At 44.8% G+C, this 23,626-nt stretch overlaps 1 protein-coding gene across 2 annotated transcripts in view; it reads left to right on the top strand.

The window, feature by feature from the left end:
• The window catches only part of LOC109892367 (integrin alpha-1), an 86,757-nt gene that overhangs the window by 43,432 nt on the left and 19,699 nt on the right, over positions 1 to 23,626 (top strand). The window contains exons 6-17 of one of the 2 annotated variants that reach the window (XM_020484857.2): positions 987 to 1,114; positions 7,895 to 8,043; positions 8,458 to 8,608; positions 10,069 to 10,243; positions 10,584 to 10,657; positions 12,188 to 12,332; positions 18,063 to 18,205; positions 20,621 to 20,764; positions 21,347 to 21,604; positions 21,771 to 21,901; positions 22,724 to 22,899; positions 23,111 to 23,256. In XM_020484857.2, the coding sequence (XP_020340446.2) occupies positions 987 to 1,114; positions 7,895 to 8,043; positions 8,458 to 8,608; positions 10,069 to 10,243; positions 10,584 to 10,657; positions 12,188 to 12,332; positions 18,063 to 18,205; positions 20,621 to 20,764; positions 21,347 to 21,604; positions 21,771 to 21,901; positions 22,724 to 22,899; positions 23,111 to 23,256 (1,820 nt within the window). Of the gene's footprint in view, positions 1 to 986; positions 1,115 to 7,894; positions 8,044 to 8,457; positions 8,609 to 10,068; positions 10,244 to 10,583; positions 10,658 to 12,187; positions 12,333 to 18,062; positions 18,206 to 20,620; positions 20,765 to 21,343; positions 21,605 to 21,770; positions 21,902 to 22,723; positions 22,900 to 23,110; positions 23,257 to 23,626 lie in introns of both variants that reach the window. The other variant, XM_031826257.1, reaches the window with a different exon arrangement.

Below are 23,626 nucleotides of genomic sequence, written 5' to 3'. Positions count from 1 at the left end.
CTCTCAACTCCCCCATGCATGCCCAAGTTAGGACCGAGTTTAGTGAGTTGTCATCTCTGTCTTCTCTCCACACTGAGGGATCAGTGAGTGAAGGTAAACAGAACAGTGAACTCCACAGTGAACTCCACAGTGAACTCCACAGCTCCTCACCACTCTGTAGTTTTAGGCACAGTAATGGACATGAATTCTAAGTGGGTTCTAATGTAGCCTGTGAATGTGTTTCAATATCCATACCAGCATACCACTTAAAAGGCATGTCCATTACATTACTTTTAAAATATAAGTAAAAAATATTTGTACAGGTCTTAGAGGGACTAGATGGGAGAGCTGTGTTGTAGCATTCTCCCTCTCTTCACCTCTCTCCACCTCACTCCTCCTCTCTCCTCCTCTCTCCACCTCACTCCTCCTCTCTCCATCTCTCTCCACCTCTCTTCACCTCTCTCCACCTCTCTCCTCCTCTCTCCACCTATCTCCTCTCTCCACCTCTCTCTCTCTCCCCACCTCTCCTCCTCTCTCCACCTCAATCCTCCTCTCTCCACCACTCTCCACCTCTCTTCACCTCTCTCCACCTCACTCTTCCTTTCTCCTCCTCTCTCCACCTCACTCCTCCTCTCTCCACCTCTCTTCACCTCTCTCTACCTCACTCCTCTCTCCTCCTCTCTCCACCTCTCTCCACCTCACTCCTCCTCTCTCCACCTCTCTTCACCTCTCTCCACCTCTCTCCTCCTCTCTCCACCTCTCTCCTCTCTCCACCTCTCTCTACCTCTCTCCACCTCTCTCTCTACCTCTCTCCACCTCTCTTCATCTCTCTCCACAGCCCAAGCCAACTATTTAATGCATTTATTGTCAAAACTGTTGTCAACTATAGTTTAAACAATAATGTACAAAACACACATGTAATGTTCTTTAACGGACTTCTACATTGTATGTGATATGTGATACTGTATATTGGTTGTGTTACACCAATAATAACTGCCCCATTACAGAGTGTGCCAAAGAGCTTGACATTGTCATGGTTCTTGACGGCTCCAACAGTATCTGGCCCTGGACCAGCATCATTGATTTCCTGGTCAAGTTTCTGAAGAATATCGAAATTGGAGCTAAACTGTCCCAGGTGATTTCTCCTGTCAGTACACTAGAACACATGGGTAACACCTTAGATGAAGGTCCACTTTGCCACTGCAGGAGAACCATTTAAGATTCCAGACAGGTAGAACATCTTCATCAAAGAACCCTGTAAGAACCAAGTATCAACTACTCTGGCCCATGAATGAGAGAGGGATAGAAGGTTGGGTTAGGGGGTAGAATAGAGAATAGAGGGATAGAAGGTTGGGTTAGGGGGTAGAATAGAGAATAGATGGATAGGAGGTTGGGTTAGGGGGTAGAATAGAGAATAGAGGGATAGAAGGTTGGGATAGAGGGTAGAATAGAGAATAGAGGGATAGAAGGTTAGGATAGAGGATAGAATAGAGAATAGAGGAATAGAAGGTTGGGATAGAGGATAGAATAGAGAAAAGAAGGATAGAAGGTTGGGATAGAGGGTAGAATAGAGAATAGAGGAATAGAAGGTTGGGATAGAGGATAGAATAGAGAAAAGAAGGATAGAAGGTTGGGATAGAGGGTAGAATAGAGAATAGAGGAATACAAGGTTGGGATAGAGGTTGGAATAGAGAAAAGAGGAATAGAAGGTTGGGATAGAGGTTGGAATAGAGAAAAGAGGAATAGAAGGTTGGGATAGAGGATTGAATAGAGAAAATAGGGATAGAAGGTTTGGTTAGAGGATAGAATAGAGAATAGATTAATAGAAGGTTGGGATAGAGGATAGAATGGAGAATAGAGGAATAGAAGGTTAGGATAGAGAATAGATCTGAGAATAGAGGAACAGAAGGTTGGGATAGAGGATAGAATGGAGAATAGAGGACGGAAATAGAGAAGATATAAAGAAACAACCAGCTCATTAATCATAAACTGGGTCATCACATTCTACTGATAAACTGGGTCATCACATTCTACTGATAAACTGGGTCGTCACATTCTACTGATAAACTGGGTCGTCACATTCTACTGATAAACTGGGTCGTCACATTCCGCGGATAAACTGGGTCGTCACATTCCACTGATAAACTGGGTCGTCACATTCTACTGATGCAATTCACTATCTTCTCATTATTTAACAGCGTAGTATGTCACCGTCTTGCTTTTGAGTTCTATGATTATTAAACTATTCATTACAGTCATTGTTCATTAGTCTCACAATAACCACTGTTAAATCATCATCCATACTGTTAATAGTTTAATGTCCAAGGGCATTATGTCGAGATTCCTCTTCAGAATACCCCAGACCCTGGAGAGGAGCTGGTTCACAGTGGTTTAGTTTAATGGTGAAATAACCATTTTCCTCTGTGCTGCGCTGGAAAATATTGTCCTATGAAGTTCTCCCTTTGTAGATCACATATTCCATAGCCGGATAAGTATCCTCCCTGCTTTAAAAAGAGAATGACATCACATTAGAATCACCAGACCAAACCACATATCCTCCCTTACCAGACTGTCTCGGAGCATTGGAGTGTGTCACAGGAAGGGACAGTTAGAAAAGAGGGAATTGGAGAGAGTGAGATGTGGGTAAAGGAGGTTGAATTAGAGAGTGTGAGATGAGGGTGAAGGAGGATGAAGGGAAGAGAGTGAGATGAGGGTAAAGGAGGATGAAGGGAAGAGAGTGAGATGAGGGTAAAGGAGGTAGAAGGGAAGATAGTGAGATGAGGGTAAAGGAGGATGAAGGGAAGAGAGTGAGATGAGGGTAAAGGAGGATGAAGGGAAGAGAGTGAGATGAGGGTAAAGGAGGATGAAGGGAAGAGAGTGAGATGAGGGTAAAGGAGGTTGAAGGGAAGATAGTGAGATGAGGGTAAAGGAGGATGAAGGGAAGAGAGTGAGATGAGGGTAAAGGAGGATGAAGGGAAGAGAGTGAGATGAGGGTAAAGGAGGTTGAATTAGAGAGAGTGAGATGAGGGTAAAGGAGGTTGAATTAGAGAGAGTGAGATGAGGGTAAAGGAGGTTGAATTAGAGAGAGTGAGATGAGGGTAAAGGGGGATGAAGTGAGGAGAGTAAGATGAGGGTAAAGGGGGTTGAAGGGAAGAGAGTGAGATGTGGGTAAAGGAGGTTGAAGGGAAGATAGTGAGATGAGGGTAAAGGAGGTTGAATTAGAGAGTGAGATGAGGGTAAAGGAGGTTGAATTAGAGAGTGAGATGAGGGTAAAGGAGGTTGAAGGGAAGAGAGTGAGATGAGGGAAACGGGGGTTGAAGGGAAGAGAGTGAGATGTGGGTAAAGGAGGTTGAATTAGAGAGTGAGATGAGGGTAAAGGAGGTTGAATTAGAGAGAGTGAGATGATGGTAAAGGAGGTTGAAGGGAAGATAGTGAGATGAGGGTAAAGGAGGTTGAATTAGAGAGTGAGATGAGGGTAAAGGTGGTTGAAGGGAAGATAGTGAGATGAGGGTAAAGGAGGTTGAATTAGAGAGTGAGATGAGGGTAAAGGGGGTTGAAGGGAAGAGAGTGAGATGTGGGTAAAGGAGGTTGAATTAGAGAGTGAGATAAGGGTAAAGGAGGTTGAATTAGAGAGAGTGAGATGAGGATAAAGGAGGTTGAATTAGAGAGAGTGAGATGAGGGTAAAGGAGGTTGAAGGGAAGAGAGTGAGATGAGGGTAAAGGAGGTTGAAGGGAAGAGAGTGAGATGAGGGTAAAGGAGGTTGAACGGAAGAGAGTGAGATGAGGGTAAAGGAGGTTGAATTAGAGAGAGTAGGATGAGGGTAAAGGAGGTTGAAGGGAAGAGAGTGAGATGAGGGTAAAGGAGGTTGAATTAGAGAGAGTGAGATGAGGGTAAAGGAGGTTGAAGGGAAGAGAGTGAGATGAGGGTAAATGAGGTTGAATTAGAGAGAGTGAGATGAGGGTAAAGGGGGTTGAAGGGAAGAGAGTGAGATGTGGGTAAAGGAGGTTGAATTAGAGAGTCAGATGAGGGTAAAGGAGATTGAATTAGAGAGAGTGAGATGAGGATAAAGGAGGTTGAATTAGAGAGAGTGAGATGAGGGTAAAGGAGGTTGAAGGAAAGAGAGTGAGATGAGGGTAAAGGAGGTTGAACGGAAGAGAGTGAGATGAGGGTAAAGGAGGTTGAAGGGAAGAGAGTGAGATGAGGGTAAAGGAGGTTGAAGGGAAGAGAGTGAAATGAGGGTAAAGGAGGTTGAAGGGAAGAGAGTGAGATGAGGGTAAAGGAGGTTGAACGGAAGAGAGTGAGATGAGGGTAAAGGAGGTTGAATTAGAGAGAGTGAGATGAGGGTAAAGGAGGATGAAGGGAAGAGAGTGAGATGAGAGTAAAGGAGGTTGAATTAGAGAGAGTGAGATGAGGGTAAAGGAGGATGAATTAGAGAGAGTGAGATGAGGGTAAAGGAGGTTGAAGGGAAGAGAGTGAGATGAGGGTAAAGGAGGATGAATTAGAGAGAGTGAGATGAGGGTAAAGGGGGATGAAGGGAAGAGAGTGAGATGAGGGTAAAGGAGGTTGAAGGGAAGATAGTGAGATGAGGGTAAAGGAGGATGAAGGGAAGAGAGTGAGATGAGGGTAAAGGAGGATGAAGGGAAGAGAGTGAGATGAGGGTAAAGGAGGATGAAGGGAAGAGAGTGAGATGAGGGTAAAGGAGGTTGAAGGGAAGATAGTGAGATGAGGGTAAAGGAGGATGAAGGGAAGAGAGTGAGATGAGGGTAATTGAGGATGAAGGGAAGAGAGTGAGATGAGGGTAAAGGAGGATGAAGGGAAGAGAGTGAGATGAGGGTAAAGGAGGTTGAATTAGAGAGAGTGAGATGAGGGTAAAGGAGGTTGAATTAGAGAGAGTGAGATGAGGGTAAAGGAGGTTGAATTAGAGAGAGTGAGATGAGGGTAAAGGGGGATGAAGTGAGGAGAGTAAGATGAGGGTAAAGGGGGTTGAAGGGAAGAGAGTGAGATGTGGGTAAAGGAGGTTGAAGGGAAGATAGTGAGATGAGGGTAAAGGAGGTTGAATTAGAGAGTGAGATGAGGGTAAAGGAGGTTGAATTAGAGAGTGAGATGAGGGTAAAGGAGGTTGAAGGGAAGAGAGTGAGATGAGGGAAACGGGGGTTGAAGGGAAGAGAGTGAGATGTGGGTAAAGGAGGTTGAATTAGAGAGTGAGATGAGGGTAAAGGAGGTTGAATTAGAGAGAGTGAGATGATGGTAAAGGAGGTTGAAGGGAAGATAGTGAGATGAGGGTAAAGGAGGTTGAATTAGAGAGTGAGATGAGGGTAAAGGTGGTTGAAGGGAAGATAGTGAGATGAGGGTAAAGGAGGTTGAATTAGAGAGTGAGATGAGGGTAAAGGGGGTTGAAGGGAAGAGAGTGAGATGTGGGTAAAGGAGGTTGAATTAGAGAGTGAGATGAGGGTAAAGGAGGTTGAATTAGAGAGAGTGAGATGAGGATAAAGGAGGTTGAATTAGAGAGAGTGAGATGAGGGTAAAGGAGGTTGAAGGGAAGAGAGTGAGATGAGGGTAAAGGAGGTTGAAGGGAAGAGAGTGAGATGAGGGTAAAGGAGGTTGAACGGAAGAGAGTGAGATGAGGGTAAAGGAGGTTGAAGGGAAGAGAGTGAGATGAGGGTAAATGAGGTTGAAGGGAAGAGAGTGAGATGAGGGTAAAGGAGGTTGAAGGGAAGAGAGTGAGATGAGGGTAAAGGAGATTGAACGGAAGAGAGTGAGATGAGGGTAAAGGAGGTTGAATTAGAGAGAGTGAGATGAGGGTAAAGGAGGATGAAGGGAAGAGAGTGAGATGAAGGTAAAGGAGGTTGAATTAGAGAGAGTGAGATGAGGGTAAAGGAGGATGAATTAGAGAGAGTGAGATGAGGGTAAAGGAGGTTGAAGGGAAGAGAGTGAGATGAGGTTAAAGGAGGATGAATTAGAGAGAGTGAGATGAGGGTAAAGGGGGATGAAGGGAAGAGAGTGAGATGAGGGTAAAGGAGGTTGAATTAGAGAGAGTAGGATGAGGGTAAAGGAGGTTGAAGGGAAGAGAGTGAGATGAGGGTAAAGGAGGTTGAATTAGAGAGAGTGAGATGAGGGTAAAGGAGGTTGAAGGGAAGAGAGTGAGATGAGGGTAAATGAGGTTGAATTAGAGAGAGTGAGATGAGGGTAAAGGGGGTTGAAGGGAAGAGAGTGAGATGTGGGTAAAGGAGGTTGAATTAGAGAGTGAGATGAGGGTAAAGGAGATTGAATTAGAGAGAGTGAGATGAGGATAAAGGAGGTTGAATTAGAGAGAGTGAGATGAGGGTAAAGGAGGTTGAAGGAAAGAGAGTGAGATGAGGGTAAAGGAGGTTGAACGGAAGAGAGTGAGATGAGGGTAAAGGAGGTTGAAGGGAAGAGAGTGAGATGAGGGTAAAGGAGGTTGAAGGGAAGAGAGTGAAATGAGGGTAAAGGAGGTTGAAGGGAAGAGAGTGAGATGAGGGTAAAGGAGGTTGAACGGAAGAGAGTGAGATGAGGGTAAAGGAGGTTGAATTAGAGAGAGTGAGATGAGGGTAAAGGAGGATGAAGGGAAGAGAGTGAGATGAGGGTAAAGGAGGTTGAATTAGAGAGAGTGAGATGAGGGTAAAGGAGGATGAATTAGAGAGAGTGAGATGAGGGTAAAGGAGGTTGAAGGGAAGAGAGTGAGATGAGGGTAAAGGAGGATGAATTAGAGAGAGTGAGATGAGGGTAAAGGAGGTTGAAGGGAAGAGAGTGAGATGAGGGTAAAGGAGGATGAATTAGAGAGAGTGAGATGAGGGTAAAGGGGGATGAAGGGAAGAGAGTGAGATGAGGGTAAAGGAGGTTGAATTAGAGAGAGTGGGATGAGGGTAAAGGAGGTTGAAGGGAAGAGAGTGAGATGAGGGTAAAGGTGGTTGAATTAGAGAGAGTGGGATGAGGGTAAAGGAGGTTGAAGGGAAGAGAGTGAGATGAGGGTAAAGGAGGTTGAATTAGAGAGAGTGAGATGAGGGTAAAGGAGGTTGAAGGGAAGGGAAGAGAGTGAGATGAGGGTAAATGAGGTTGAATTAGAGAGAGTGAGATGAGGGTAAAGGAGGTTGAATTATAGAGAGTGAGATGAGGGTAAAGGAGGATGAAGGGAAGAGAGTGAGATGAGGGTAAAGGAGGTTGAATGGAAGAGAGTGAGATGAGGGTAAAGGAGGTTGAACGGAAGAGTGTGAGATGAGGGTAAAGGAGGTTGAATTAGAGAGAGTGAGATGAGGGTAAAGGAGGATGAAGGGAAGAGAGTGAGATGAGGGTAAAGGAGGTTGAATTAGAGAGAGTGGGATGAGGGTAAAGGAGGATGAAGGGAAGAGAGTGAGATGAGGGTAAAGGAGGTTGAATTAGAGAGAGTAAGATGAGGCTAAAGGAGGATGAAGGGAAGAGAGTGAGATGAGGGTAAAGGAGGTTGAAGGGAAGAGAGTGGGATGAGGGTAAAGGAGGTTGAAGGGAAGAGAGTGAGATGAGGGTAAAGGAGGTTGAAGGGAAGAGAGTGAGATGAGGGTAAAGGAGGTTGAATTAGAGAGAGTAAGATGAGGCTAAATGAGGATGAAGGGAAGAGAGTGAGATGAGGGTAAAGGAGGTTGAAGGGAAGAGAGTGGGATGAGGGTAAAGGAGGTTGAAGGGAAGAGAGTGAGATGAGAGTAAAAGAGGTTGAAGGGAAGAGAGTGAGATGAGGGTAAAGGTGGTTCAATTGGAAAGAGTGAGATGAGGTTGAAGAGAAGAGAGTGAGATGAGGGTAAAGGAGGTTGAATTGGAAAGAGTGAGATGAGGGTAAAGGAGGTTGAAGGGAAGAGAGTGAGTAAGATGAGATGAGTATTTGAGTGAGTGTCCGTCTGTCTGAATATAATATTTCTGTTCCAGGTGGGCATTGTGTCGTATGGAGAGAAAGTCACTCACAATGTCAACCTCAGTCAGTTTGATACCACTCAATCCCTCCTGGCCAAAGTGGCGAAACTTCCCCAGCAAACAGGTTTCAAGACTATGACCGCCCTGGGAATTGACACGGCAAGGTACAGTACAACAGTAAACCAGGGGTGTCTGGTACATTTTTGTCCTGCTCAATTTATTTCAATTCGACTTAATTGAATTGAGTTCAGCTGAGTTGAATGTTCCTATCAGTTAATTAAGCATGTCTATTTCTTGTACAGTGTGTGAAGTGAGTGAAAATGAATGAAGTATGTTCAAGGTGTTGCTCTCTCTTAATGTCTAGAATTAATGGGTGTTTGCGTCATAGAGATACAATTAAATAAAATATTCTAATGCTTAATGGTTTGTGTGTCCTGAATGCAGAAACACACTCTTTCCTTTGTGTTACTAGATCTGATATAAAATGCTATTTTCCACAACTCATGATCACAGGGATGTCACTACTTATGCCATGACCTTTGACATTTGACCTCTGATCGACCCTGTTGTCCCTTCAGGAAAGAGGCCTTCACTGTGGAGCGAGGGGCGCGGCCGGGTGTCAAGAAGGTCATGATAATTGTGACGGACGGAGAGTCACATGACTTTTATAACCTCGACAAGGTCATCAAAGAATGTGAGGAGGACGATATCGAGAGGTTCGGTATCGCTGTGAGTATGAGGCCATCTCAAAAGTGTAAGGCCATAATACCTCAATAACCACAATACCTCATCCATCGTATTCCTCACCTCAGTGAGAGCAGAGCTGTAACAAACCTTGTAGTCAGGACAAGCTCACATCCAGGTCCTTTCACATACTTCAAATAAACACACAATCCATCACCTAGGTTAGATGGTTCGCTAGCTTGGTGCAGGCAGGATAAGGGTTGCACAACTTTCCCAAAATGCCCAAGTTTTCCAGAAATCCTGGTTGGAGGCTTCTTGGAATCAGGAGAGAATAAGCAGGAAGGGAATCCTCTAACTGGGAATTTTCCAGCCGAGGCAGGACCAGGGTTATGGGTTCAGGTTCTGTTTCTTACATGGACCACATTCTGTACACTGAGTATACCAAACATTAGGAACACCTTCCTAATATTGAGTAGCACCCCTCTCCTTTTGCCCTCAGAACAGCCTCAGTTCATCAGTGCATGGACTCTACAAGTGTTCCACAGGAATACTGGCCCATGTTGACTCCAATGCTTCCCAAAGTTGGGTCAAGTTGGCTGGATGTCCTTTGGGTGGTGGACCATTCTTGATACACACAGGAGACTGTTGAGCGTGAAAAACAGCAGCGTTTCAGTTCTTGACACAAACCGGTGCGACTGGCACCTTATACCCGAATGGGCTCCCGAGTAGCGCAGCGGTCTAAGGAACTGCATCTCAGTGCTAGAAGCATCACTACAGTCCCTGGTTTGAATCCAGACTGTATCACAACCGGTCATGATTGGGAGTCCCATAGGGCAGCACACAATTGGCCCAGCGTTGTCCGGGTTTGGCCGGTGTAGGCCGTCATTGTAAATAAGAATTTGTTCTTAACTGACTTGCCTAGTTAAATAAAGGTTAAATCAATTAAAAAATACCATACCTCGTTTAAAGACACTTAAATATATTTTCTTGCCCATTCACCCTCTGATTGGAACACATACACAATCCATGACTCAATAGTCTCAAGGCTAAGAAATCCTTCTTTAACCTGCCTCCTTCCCTTCATCTACACTGATTGGTGGATTTAACAAGTGACATCAATAAGCGATCATGGCTTTCACCTGGATTCACCTGGTCAGTCTGTCATGTCATAGCGATCATAGCTTTCACCTGGATTCACCTGGTCAGTCTGTCATGTCATAGCGATCATAGCTTTCACCTGGATTCACCTGGTCAGTCTGTCATGTCATAGCGATCATAGCTTTCACCTGGGTTCACCTAGTCAGTCTGTCATGTCATAGCGATCATAGCTTTCACCTGGATTCACCTGGTCAGTCTGTCATGTCATGGAAAGAGAAGGTGTTCTTAATGTTTTGTATACTCAGTATATATTAAGTACTGTTTCTCAGACTTGATATCGTCATTTAAATGTAGGATAAATAAATAAATAAAGGTTTAGATAAGTAAACATAAATATATATTTTTAGGTGCTTGGTGATTACAACAGGAACAACAGAAGCATCAAGGAGGTGAAGAAATTCATTGAGGAGATCCAGTCGATCTCCAGCGATCCTGTGGGAGATCACTTCTTCAACGTGTCGGATGAGTTTGCCTTGCTGAACATCGTAGACGCCCTGGGCAGCAGGATCTTTGCCTTGGAGGGTAGGATGACTCCCTCATTAATCACGTTCTATGTTTGAACTCGGTGATAAAAATGGCAGTGTTTATTCTCACCTACTCACTATAGCAGATCATCATTCAATAAGCACCATCAATACTACTGACCCCAAAAAGCTAAGGCATTTCTGGGTCAGGGCGACAGTACTTAGCAATGCTAACCTCTACACTAGATTTCCTCCTCGCTACAGATCTAAATACTGGTGAAATTGATCAGAGAAATTGACCAGATTCATATCATCTCTATATGGTCTTTAATACCCATTGTGATAACAAGACGATGTAATAATGTAATAACCGATCAATGTGAATGTCCTTTCCACAGCAACGTCAGGTAACTACACCTCGTCTTTTGAGATGGAGATGTCCCAGGCTGGATTTAGTGCCCACACCTCTAAAGTAAGTCTGTTTCTATCTCTGCCTTCCTTTCCTCTGTCCTACTAACTGTAATCCAGGATAGTTTCAGTGCCCACACCTCTTCTCCTGTTTCCACCCCTGCACTCCACTGTCCTACACTGTTAAAAGAAAAAGGAGTTTAAAATATGCAACTCTTCTTTCCCAAAAACCAAAACACCCGGAGGCAATAGTTGCATGAATTTATTTAAAAAATAAATATTTCAAAATACTTTCTTTTAATAGTGTATTAACTCCTACTTGTCAACTGGGCTAAAGGGTGCAGCATATTACCATGGGGATCAGTTTATAGGAGATCACATGTTTGTGAATGTGTGACTGCCCACTGATCGCCCCCAGTCAAATACAGTACAGAATGATGGTGTGTGTTGTGTTATCTGTCATTCATCATCTCATCTATCCCTGTTTCACTGGGATCCAACAAATGTTCTGGAGACGTAAGGACCCTCTTTTCTCTCTCAGCCCAGAGAGACCTGTTCTGTGCTATGGGGGAAGAGAGGGAAGAACTAAAACATGCTCTCCTCCAGTCCTCCTGAGTCAGCGTCGCTCTCTCTCTCTCTTTTTCTCCCTCTGGCTCTATCTATCTCCCTCTGTCTCCCCCTGTCTCTCTCCCTCTTCCTCTCTTCCTCCCTGTTTCTGTCTCTCTCACTTCCCCTCCTCCTACGTCACCTAGTATAAACACCGTCACTCCCAGCTGAAGCTGTATCAGGGCTCCTGACCTTTCCTCCCCTGCATTCTCCTCCCCTGCCCATGCCTCATATCACTTACGCAATGTTTATAGACCCAGACATACAGGGCCAGCAGCATACCACCCTGCATCCCACTGCTGGCTTGCCTCTGAAGTTAAGCAAGGTTGGTCCCTGGATGGGAGACCAGATGCTGCTGGAAGTGGTGTTGGAGCGCCGGCACTCATTCCCCTGGTCTAGAAAAAAATCCCAATGCCCCAGGCCAGTGATTGGGGACGGTGCCCTGGGTAGGGTGCTGTCTTTCAGATGGGATGTTAAATGGGTGTCCTGAATCTCTGTGGTCACTAAAGATCCCATTGCACTTATCGTAAGCCCTGTGTCCAACCCCAGTCTCACTCATACTCGAAGAACATCTCCCTCTTGTGAAATACTTTACCCTGTATCTACTGCAACAGAGTCTTCTTGACACAGCTTATTGTGACTCTGGACCCATTTAGCTCTACTCCACTAAGACTTTTCCACTTCCTGTGGGATCTCTTCATGTTTCCTGTGCTGTAGCATAGCTGTCCCATAGAGTTGGATAGAGGCCCTCAATGGCGCTGCCAATGCTGTCACAGAAGACGCCATAACAAAGACAGGAGATGAGCTGCCTAGTATCTCTATGCACTTGTCATTCTGTTGCCTGTCTAATAACGAGGACCACAATGGAAATAAGTTGTCTTATCTGACTTTATTGTTGTACTCACATGTGTGGCTACTCAGTATGTATTTTACATTTGATAAATACAAAGGCATTCATTGATTAATTCACAAATTCTCTCTTTCATAGGAGGGTGTGATGCTGGGTGCTGTGGGGGCGTATGAGTGGAATGGGACAGTAGTGATGCATACCAACCAGGGTACCGTGGTTCCTCTAAACGCAGACTTTCAAGACCCCCTGGATGAAAGGAAGGAGAGCCTGGCGGAGTACGTGGGTAAGTACATATCAGTCCAGACCAGACATGCGCACACACACACACACACAGCCTGGCAGGGTACGTGGGTAAGTACATATCAGTCCAAACCAGACATGTGCACACACACACACACAGCCTGGCAGGGTACGTGGGTAAGTACATATCAGTCCAGACCAGACATGTGCACACACACACACACACAGCCTGGCAGGGTACGTGGGTAAGTACATATCAGTCCAGACCAGACATGCGCACACACACACACACACACACACAGCCTGGCAGGGTACGTGGGTAAGTACATATCAGTCCAGACCAGACATGCGCACACACACACAGCCTGGCAGGGTACGTGGGTAAGTACATATCAGTCCAGACCAGACATGTGCACACACACACACACACAGCCTGGCAGGGTACGTGGGTAAGTACATATCAGTCCAGACCAGACATGCGCACACACACACAGCCTGACAGGGTACGTGGGTGGGTCCAGACCAGACAAACCACCCAGATGGATTACATTGTATTTATTTACCTTTTTATTTTTTGCACCATACATGTCAAATGACAAATTTTATTTGTCACATACACATGGTTAGCAGATGTTAGTGCGAGTGTAGCGAAATGCTTGTGCTTCTAGTTCCGACAATGCAGTAATAACCAACAAGTAATCTAGCTAACAATTCCAAAACTACTACCTTATAGACACAAGTGTAAGGGGATAAAGAATATGTACATAAAGATATATGAATGAGTGATTGTACAGAGCGGCATAGGCAAGATACAGTAGATGGTATTGAGTGCAGTATATACATATGAGATGAGTATGTAAACATAGTGGCATAGTTAAAGTGGCTAGTGATACATGTATTACATAAGGATGCAGTAGATGATATAGAGTACAGTATATACGTATACATATGAGATGAATAATGTAGGGTATGTAAACATTATATTAGGTAGCATTGTTTAAAGTGGCTAGTGATATATTTTACATCATTTCCCATCAATTCCCATTATTAAAGTGGCTGGAGTTGAGTCAGTGTGTTGGCAGCAGCCACTCAATGTTAGTGGTGGCTGTTTAACAGTCTGATGGCCTTGAGATAGAAGCTGTTTTTCAGTCTCTCGGTCCCAGCTTTGATGCACCTGTACTGACCTCGCCTTCTGGATGATAGTGGGGTGAACAGGCAGTGGCTCGGGTGGTTGTTGTCCTTGATGATCTTTATGGCCTTCCTGTGACATCGGGTGGTGTAGGTGTCCTGGAGGGCAGGTAGTTTGCCCCCGGTGATGCGTTGTGCAGACCTCACTACCCTCTGGAGAGCCTTACGGTTGTGGGCGGAGCAGTTGCCTTACCAGGCGGTGATACAGCCCGACAGGATGCTCTCGATTGTGCATCTGTAGAAGTTTGTGAGTGCTTTTGGTGACAAGCCGAATTTCTTCAGCCTCCTGAGGTTGAAGAGGCGCTGCTGCGCCTTCTTCACGATGCTTGGAGGGTACTATGGTGTTGAATGCCGAGCTGTAGTCGATGAACAGCATTCTCACATAGGTATTCCTCTTGTCCAGATGGGTTAGGGCAGTGTGCAGTGTGGTTGAGATTGCATCGTCTGTGGACCTATTTGGGCGGTAAGCAAATTGGAGTGGGTCTAGGGTGTCAGGTAGGGTGGAGGTGATATGGTCCTTGACTAGTCTCTCAAAGCATTTCATGATGACGGAAGTGAGTGCTATGGGGCGGTAGTCGTTTAGCTCAGTTACCTTAGCTTTCTTGGGAACAGGAAAAATGGGGGCCCTCTTGAAGCATGTGGGAACAACAGACTGGGATAGGGTTGATTGAATATGTCCGTAAACACACCAGCCAGCTGGTCTGCGCATGCTCTGAGGACGCGGCTGGGGATGCCGTCTGGGCCTGCAGCCTTGCGAGGGTTGACTCGTTTAAATGTTTTACTCACCTCGGCTGCAGTGAAGGAGAGTCTGCATGTTTTAGTTGTGGGCCGTGTCAGTGGCACTGTATTGTCCTCAAAGCGGGCAAAAATGTTATTTAGTCTGTCTGGGAGCAAGACATCCTGGTCCGCGATGGGGCTGTTTTTCTTTTTGTAATCCGTGATTGACTGTAGACCCTGCCACATACCTCTTGTGTCTGAGCCGTTGAATTGAGATTCTACTTTGTCTCTATACTGACGCTTAGCTTGTTTGATTGCCTTGCGGAGGGAATAGTTACACTGTTTGTATTCGGTCATTTTTCCAGTCACCTTGCCCTGATTAAAAGCAGTGGTTTGCGCTTTCAGTTTCACGCTAATGCTGCCATCAATCCACGGTTTCTGGTTTGGGAATGTTTTAATTGTTGCTATGGGAACGACATCTTCAACGCAAGTTCAAATGAACTCGCTCACCGAATCAGCGTATTCGTCAATGTTGTTGTCTGACGCAATACGGAACATATCCCAGTCCACGTGATGGAAGCAGTCTTGGAGTGTGGAATCAGATTGGTCGGACCAGCGTTGAACAGACCTCAGCGCCGGAGCTTCTTGTTTTAGTTTCTGTCTGTAGGCAGGGATCAACAAAATGGAGTCGTGGTCAGCTTTTCCGAAAGGAGAGCGGGGCAGGGCCTTATATGCGTCGCGGAAGTTGGAATAGCAATGATCCAAGGTTTTTCCAGCCCTGGTTGCGCAATCGATATGCTGATCAAATTTAGGGAGTCTTGTTTTCAGATTAGCCTTGTTAAAATCCCCAGCTACAATGAATGCAGCCTCCGGATATATGGATTCCAGTTTGCAAAGAGTCAAATAAAATGTCTGTTTTTATGGTTTGATTCTTGCCTTGTCCTCTGTTACTTTAGTACTTTCTGTGTAGGTTAAGAGTATAGACCTACTGTGTTTTATATTTATTTATATTTATAAGACAACCTGTACTGGCACTGGAAACTGGACAGTGGTCCAATGACAACCTGTACTGGCACTGGGAACTGGACAGTGGTCCAATGACAACCTGTACTGGCACTGGAAACTGGACAGTGGTCCAATGACAACCTGTACTGGCACTGGGAACTGGACAGTGGTCCAATGACAACCTGTACTGGCACTGGAAACTGGACAGTGGTCCAATGACAACCTGTACTGGCACTGGGAACTGGACAGTGGTCCAATGACAACCTGTACTGGCACTGGAAACTGGACAGTGGTCCAATGACAACCTGTACTGGCACTGGAAACTGGACAGTGGTGCAATGAACCTGTACTGGCACTGGAAACTGGACAGTGGTGCAATGACAACCTGTACTGGCACTGGAAACTGGACAGTGGTCCAGTGACAACCTGTACTGGCACTGGAAACTGGACAGTGGTCCAATGACAACCTGTACTGGCACTGGGAACTGGACAGTGGTCCAATGACAACCTGTACTGGCACTGGAAACTGGACAGTGGTCCAATGACAACCTGTACTGGCACTGGAAACTGGACAGTGGTCCAATGACAACCTGTACTGGCACTGGAATCTGAACAGTGGTCCAATGTCAACCTGTACTGGCACTGGAAACTGGATAGTGGTGCAATGAACCTGTACTGGCACTGGAAACTGGACAGTGGTGCAATGACAACCTGTACTGGCACTGGAAACTGGACAGTGGTCCAATGACAACCTGTACTGGCACTGGAAACTGGACAGTGGTCCAATGACAACCTGTCCTGGCACTGGAAACTGGACAGTGGTGCAATGAACCTGTACTGGCACTGGAAACTGGACAGTGGTGCAATGACAACCTGTACTGGCACTGGAAACTGGACAGTGGTCCAATGACAACCTGTACTGGCACTGGAAACTGGACAGTGGTCCAATGACAACCTGTACTGGCACTGGAAACTGGACAGTGGTCCAATGACAACCTGTACTGGCACTGGAAACTGGACAGTGGTCCAATGACAACCTGTACTGGCACTGGAAACTGGACAGTGGTCCAAGTCCTTAGTGCCTCCCAGCTCCTGTATAAACAGCACAGGTCAGCACCATTACTCTGAAATAGACAGAAACATGGACTGCATCCATCCAAGCATTTCGCTACACTCGCATTAACATCTGCTAACCATGTGTATGTGACAAATAAAATTTGATTTGATTTGATCCCATATGGCATCCTGTTCCATTTATATTGCTCTAATTTTGACCAGAGCGCTATGGGCCCTAGTCAAGTGTAGTGCACTATATAGGGAAAAGGGTGGCTTTTGGGATGCTGACATGCTTATACTCTAACTGAAATAACAGACACACAGGGTTAACAGTAGCACACCTCACCCACTCTTACTTTTTGAATTTAATTGAATTTACTTTGGGTAACAAACCGATACAACAAAATGTACAATGTGGACCCAGAGGACATCAATTAAAATTATTAATTAAAATGCTTGTTTCCAAACTGGTCCTCGATGTTTAAAACAATAACAGATATAATGATTAAAAGGCAAGACAAAATTAAAATAAATACATTCATTTATATTGATGTCCTAAAAAGTGGCACTATTCACTGCACTTCTCCCTAACCTTAAAAAACAACCATATTCATTTCACATTTCGACAATCTATTCATTTCACATCAAACCTATCATTCAAATAAATACACCTGACCAGCAGTAGGGGGCACAAGGGGCATTGGACCACAGTGAAGACGCTGTGAGGGATTCAAGAATAATATGATTTAATAAAAGTGTCATCGAGAACAATCTGTGTGATTGTTCGTTTCAGACAAACTCAAACACTGGCAGAGTTACAGCAGATCATTAAAAACTCTTCGGTACAGTGCTCCGAGAATGAACCACACACACACTGTGACACACACCACACACACACACACAGACACGCGCACGCACACACGCACCCACACACACACATACACACTCCTCTCTGTTCTTCAATGTTTTACTGCTTCCTCGAGACCTTGGGACTATAAGATTCTAGCTGACATTATTGGCAAAAAATGTGTTAGTCACCTATAATTGATCTTGAGATGCTTCTTCATGTCTGTGGAGTTAGATTTTTTTAAGTACATTTTAAGATAAAATATTTTTTTACTCTAAAGTTCTGTCTACATAAACCCTTTGGCGCTATACGTTTTTATCTGCAATCCAATCACAAGCCTGAACAAATACAGACGGACCAATCAGAACACGTCTTTGCCATCTCCCTGTTGTCACATCGTTGTTCAGTGATAACAGTAATTTGTCTGATGATCATAATGCATTTATTTATGTATTCGATTATGTGTTCTGACTCTATCGTGGTAAAATAGTGTTATTCTATCATTTCTTTATTCAAATAGCTACAATTTTCTTGAAAACAGACATGTCTAATTCAGAAGTGTCAAATAGAACCATATGGCTCAACCCAGATTGACATTTCAGAGCCATAAGGATCTATCTGCGATTACACCCCCCGAAAAAAAACGGATTTACAAATGTCTCAGGATTTTGATACTCTGCACTTTAGGTGAGGACCTTAATGGGTTAATAAAAATGAATTCACAACAAAACAGTTCTAAGATCTGGTATGTGAAAACATGTATGCTCAATATCTCAGAACTATGCTTTGCGCACATAGAACCTTGTAGTCCCATGGTCACATCCTCTTAACAATGAGACTAAAGTGAACTAATACCAGGAGGAAGACGTACTAAAATAACCCACTAATAGGGACATGCTCTGTCCTTAAGCTGCGATCATGACCTGCTCTAATATGTGTATGTGTCTGCCCTCCCTGCAGGTTATGCCGTACAGTCAGCATCAACCCCTAATGGTGAATTATACATCACAGGAGCACCGCGGTACAACCACACAGGCAGAGTCATCGTCTACAAACTGGATGGGGAAATCATCACAGTCACACAAGTACTGAAAGGAGAGCAGGTGTGTTCAGTTGTCATTCATCAATCTTCCACCATCATCATAATACACATCTTTACATTATGTAGGTTGCTTTGCCAAACTCATGGGTTAAGGTTAGACACCGCAGTGTGGGAAGAGACTATACATTCTGTAACCAACGCGACACAAACTGGTTGAGGACATAATTCGTATACATTAGATAGAAATGCATTGAAATACTGCAATTAGGTCCCTAATTATATTTGAAAGCATCAAATTCAGATTAGGTCCCTGATGTCAAGGCATGAGCTCATACCGTGTTTCTACTTTAGTTTGAGATTCAGTAGAGGTTAAGATTATAGTGGGCTCCTGAGTGGTGCAGTGGTCTAAGGCACTGTATCTCAGTGCAAGAGGTGTCACTATAGTCCCTGTTTCAAATCTAGGTTGTATCACATCTGGCTGTGATTTGGAGTCCCATAGAGCAGTGCACAATTGGCCCAGTGTTGTCCAGGTTTGGCTGGGGTATGCAGTCATTGTAAATAAGAATTAACTTAACTGACTTGCCTAGTTATATTATAAACTGGGTTGTTCAAGCCCTGGATGCTGAGTGGCTTAAAGCTGTGGTATATGAGACAATATACCATGGCTAAGGGCTGTGTCCAGGCACTCCAGAAGAGGACTGGCCACCCCTCAGAGCCTGGTTTCCTCTTAGGTTCCGGCCTTTCTTGGGAGTTTTTCCAAGCCACCGTTCTTCTACATCTGCATTGCTTCCTGTTTGGGGTTTTAGGCTGGGTTTCTGTATAGCACTGTATAGACATTGGCTGATGTAAAAAGGGCTTTATAAATACATTTGATTGACTCCACGTTGCATCGTATACACACTGAGTATACCAAACATTAGGAACACCTTCCTAATATTGAGTTGCACCTGGTTTATGGAAAGAGCAGGTGTTCTTAATGTTTTGTACATACCGTATACCACATCCCCTCTGACATCATTGCATTAAATTAAAGCATGAGCTCCTGCCGCGTTTCTATTTCAGGCTGAGTGATTATAACGTAGTGTGACCTCCGTCTGTCTCCTGTAGATTGTCTCCTACTTTGACCTCCGTCTGTCTCCTGTAGATTGTCTCCTACTTTGACCTCCGTCTGTCTCCTGTAGATTGTCTCCTACTTTGACCTCTGTTTATGTCCTGTAGATTGTCTCCTACTTTGACCTCCGTCTGTCTCCTGTAGATTGTCTCCTACTTTGACCTCTGTTTATGTCCTGTAGATTGTCTCCTACTTTGACCTCCGTCTGTCTCCCGTAGATTGTCTCCTACTTTGACCTCTGTTTATGTCCTGTAGATTGTCTCCTACTTTGACCTCCGTCTGTCTCCTGTAGATTGTCTCCTACTTTGACCTCTGTTTATGTCCTGTAGATTGTCTCCTACTTTGACCTTTGTCTGTCTCCTGTAGATTGTCTCCTACTTTGACCTCTGTTTATGTCCTGTAGATTGTCTCCTACTTTGACCTCGTTCTGTCTCCTGTAGATTGTGTCCTACTTTGACCTCCGTCTGTCTCCTGTAGATTGCCTCCTACTTTGACCTCTGTTTATGTCCTGTAGATTGTCTCCTACTTTGACCTCCGTCTGTCTCCGGTAGATCGTCTCCTACTTTGACCTCCGTCTGTCTCCTGTAGATTGCCTCCTACTTTGACCTCTGTTTATGTCCTGTAGATTGTCTCCTACTTTGACCTCCGTCTGTCTCCTGTAGATTGTCTCCTACTTTGACTTCTGTTTATGTCCTGTAGATTGTCTTCTACTTTGACCTCGTTCTGTCTGCTGTAGATTGACTCCTACTTTGACCTCCGTCTGTCTCCTGTAGATTGCCTCCTACTTTGACCTCTGTTTATGTCCTGTAGATTGTCTCCTACTTTGACCTCCGTCTGTCTCCTGTAGATTGTCTCCTACTTTGACTTCTGTTTATGTCCTGTAGATTGTCTTCTACTTTGACCTCGTTCTGTCTGCTGTAGATTGACTCCTAATTTGACCTCCGTCTGTCTCCTGTAGATTGTCTCCTACTTTGACTTCTGTTTATGTCCTGTAGATTGTCTCCTACTTTGACCTCGTTCTGTCTCCTGTAGATTGTCCCCTACTTTGACCTCTGTTTATCTCCTGTAGATTGTCTCCTACTTTGACCTCTGTTTATGTCCTGTAGATTGTAGCCTACTTTGACCCCGTTCTGTCTCCTGTAGATTGGCTCCTACTTTGACCTCTGTTTATGTCCTGTAGATTGTCTTCTACTTTGACCTCATTCTGTCTCCTGTAGATTGGCTCCTACTTTGACCTCTGTCTGTCTCCTGTAGATTGTCTCCTACTTTGACCTCTGTTTACCTCCTGTAGATTGTCTCCTACTTTGACCTCTGTTTACCTCCTGTAGATTGTCTCCTACTTTGACCTCTGTTTATCTCCTGTAGATTGGCTCCTACTTTGGCAGCGTGCTCCAGACGGTGGATGTTGACCAGGACTCCTACACAGACATCCTGCTGGTGGGAGCTCCTATGTTCATGGGCCCAGAGAGGGAGGAACAGGGACAGGTGTACGTCTACAAACTCAATGAGGTGTGTGGTGTACTGTGTGTGTAGTTGACCTGATTCATCAATCAATCAATCAGTCAAATGTATTTATAAAGCCCTTCTTACATCAGCTGATAACTCAAAGTGCTGTACAGAAACCCAGCCTAAAACCCCAAACAGCAAGCAATGCAGGTGTAGAAGCACAGTGGCTAGGAAAAACTCCCTAAAAAGGCCAGAACCTAGGAAGAAACCTAGAGAGGAACCAGGCTCTGAGGGGTGGCCAGTCCTCTTCTGGCTGTGCCGGGTGAAGATTATAACAGTACATGGCCAAGATGTTCAAATGTTCATAGATGACCAGCAGGGTCAAATAATAATAATCACAGTAGTTGTCGAGGGTGCAACAGGTCAGCACCTCAGGAGTAAATGTTAGTTGGCTTTTCATAGCTGATCATTGAGAGTATCTCTACCGCTCCTGCTGTCTCTAGACAGTTGAAAACAGCAGGTCTGGGACAGGTAGTAAATAATGTTCAAACAGTCATATAATTAATGTAACTATCTATCTGTTGCTCAACATCTCTCTATCCCCCCCTCTCTGTCTCTCCATCTCCCTCCCTTCCTACCTAGAAGGGCCTATTTGAGCACCAGACCACGCTGAAGCCAGACAACCAGACGTGTTGTACCTCAGCCCACTCCAACGGTTGCAACATCGTCAACACCAACGGCCCGTGTGGCGCCCGCTTCGGCACTGCCATCGCAGAGGTCAGTGACCTAGACCTGGACGGGAACCGGGACGTGGCTATCGGGGCGCCACTGGAGAACGACCACAAAGGGGCAGTCTACGTCTACCATGGAGCCAAGAAGACCATCAAGGAAAAATATGTGCAGGTAAAAAAAGACAAGACCATGTGTTCTCTGACTATTCTACAGTAAGATTACAGTAAGATTACAGTAAATTACAGTAAGATTACAATATTACAGTATTACGAGTATACAGTAAAAGTGAGAGTCGTTAATGTTAGCCTTCTGAATGTGTGTGCTGGTGTGGTTTCAGCGTATCCCAGGCCCTGGAGACGGGGTGAAGACTAAGTTCTTTGGCCAGTCGATCCACGGAGTCATGGATCTGAACGGAGACGGAATTATAGACATTACCATCGGAGGGCTGGGAGGGGCTTCTCTGTTCTGGTGAGTGTTTAGTGCCTCAGCGTTCAGTATCAAACACACGCATGCACCCACACACACATTCACGCACACACACACTTCAACTATTAGTAATAGCAGTAACCTCAAATATCATCTCACAAAACGTTATTATTATAACATTATCGCATCTATCAAAGACTGTCACTTTGGTTTATACAGCTGTGTCCCTTTCAGGATTTGAACCAACAACACCTTCCTCTCCTTGTTCAAACCCCTGTTCCTCCTCTTCTCTCATGGAGCCTGTACTGTCCTGTCCTCTCTTTCTCTTCTCTTCTGGAGTTGAGCCAACATTTCATACCACAGGGACCCCAGCCAGGGATCCACCCACTCAGTTTCAGCTGGAACAGGCCTAGCTGACCAAGGCCGACCAGGGCTATGTGGAAAAACTCCAACTCCCAGGAGGCAAAGCTCTTAAAACATGATTTGGCAGCCCTTCCTCCTGGGCTCTTGATTTAATCCATTTTAGAATAAGGCTGTAATGTAACAAAATATGGATCAATTCAAGGGGTCTGAATACTTTCCGAATGCACTGTATAACTTGGCTATGGATCCTTTTGTAGAGCCGCCATGGCCGTCGACGTGGTTTATAGAGGGCTTGCACACATCTTTACATTATAAATGAATAAGGTGCTTTTAATTTGATTTTGAGGTTTACTGTATAAAGAACTATAGCTATACCATTTTGGCTTCTCCTCTTTTTATTTTTGTAGATAAAAAAATAATAATTTTGTTTCATTCACAGTTCATTGATTATTGTAACAGTTTCATATGCCAGTTTCTGAATTTCTGTTGTTTGTCATCCAGGTCCAAGGATGTTGCTGAGCTTTATGCCAACATGACCTTTGACCCAAACAAGATCAACCTACAGCAGCCCTCTGACGACTGTGTGCTGGGTGAGAGAGCCACCGTGTGTGTGAAGACCAGGGTCTGCTTTAGCTACAGTGTCAAGTCTGAGAAGGACCACACTAACTTGGGCACAGGTGAGAGTCTGATAAACACACTTCCAGTATGTTTGAATGTTTACAGTGTAAACACTTCAATTAAATGCAATGATTGTAACTGACTCTGGATAAGAGCATCTACTAAAGGAGTAAAATATCAACTGTAAACCAGACAGTCTTTTCTTCAGGATTTCTGGAAAACCTGGGAATTATGGGAAACTTACCAGATTTGGTGTTTGTTGTGTTTCAGCCATTAAGTACAACCTGACTCTGGACTCTCTGAGGGCAAAGTCGAGGGCAGCGTTTGTCAACCCTGACGAGAAGAGTGAGAGGAAGGTCCAGGTCACCGCCAACATCATAGATGCTCTGTGTCTGGAACATTCCTTTGCCATGAAGGCAAGTAAATCATTCCTCAATCAGCCTGGTCAACATGGAGAGAGGAAGAGTGGAGGGTGAGATAGAGAGGGGGCGGAGAGAGAAAGGAAGAAAGAGAGCGAGAGACAGACAGACAGAGAGAGAGAGAGACATGAGAAGCATAGAGGCAGAGAGAGGCAGAGAGAAAGAGAGAGAGAGAGAGAGAGCGAGAGAACGGCCCCATAGAAAAACTCTGTCTCTTACATACTAGTAGAACACAGTTGAATGTGTTACTGGCCCCAGAGTTTGAACCGGAGAGGGGATATGGGTTTCCTTTTCATTATGATTGCATCAGAGAAAGCCTGGCCCCAGATTGGTTTGTGCTGTATAGACAACTCTTATGTTTGGCATG

This window comes from Oncorhynchus kisutch, linkage group LG6, assembly GCF_002021735.2.
Source record: "Oncorhynchus kisutch isolate 150728-3 linkage group LG6, Okis_V2, whole genome shotgun sequence".
NCBI lineage: Eukaryota > Metazoa > Chordata > Actinopteri > Salmoniformes > Salmonidae > Oncorhynchus > Oncorhynchus kisutch.
Note: the sequence above shows the minus strand (reverse complement) of the source record. Positions and strands in the feature narration are given on the sequence as shown.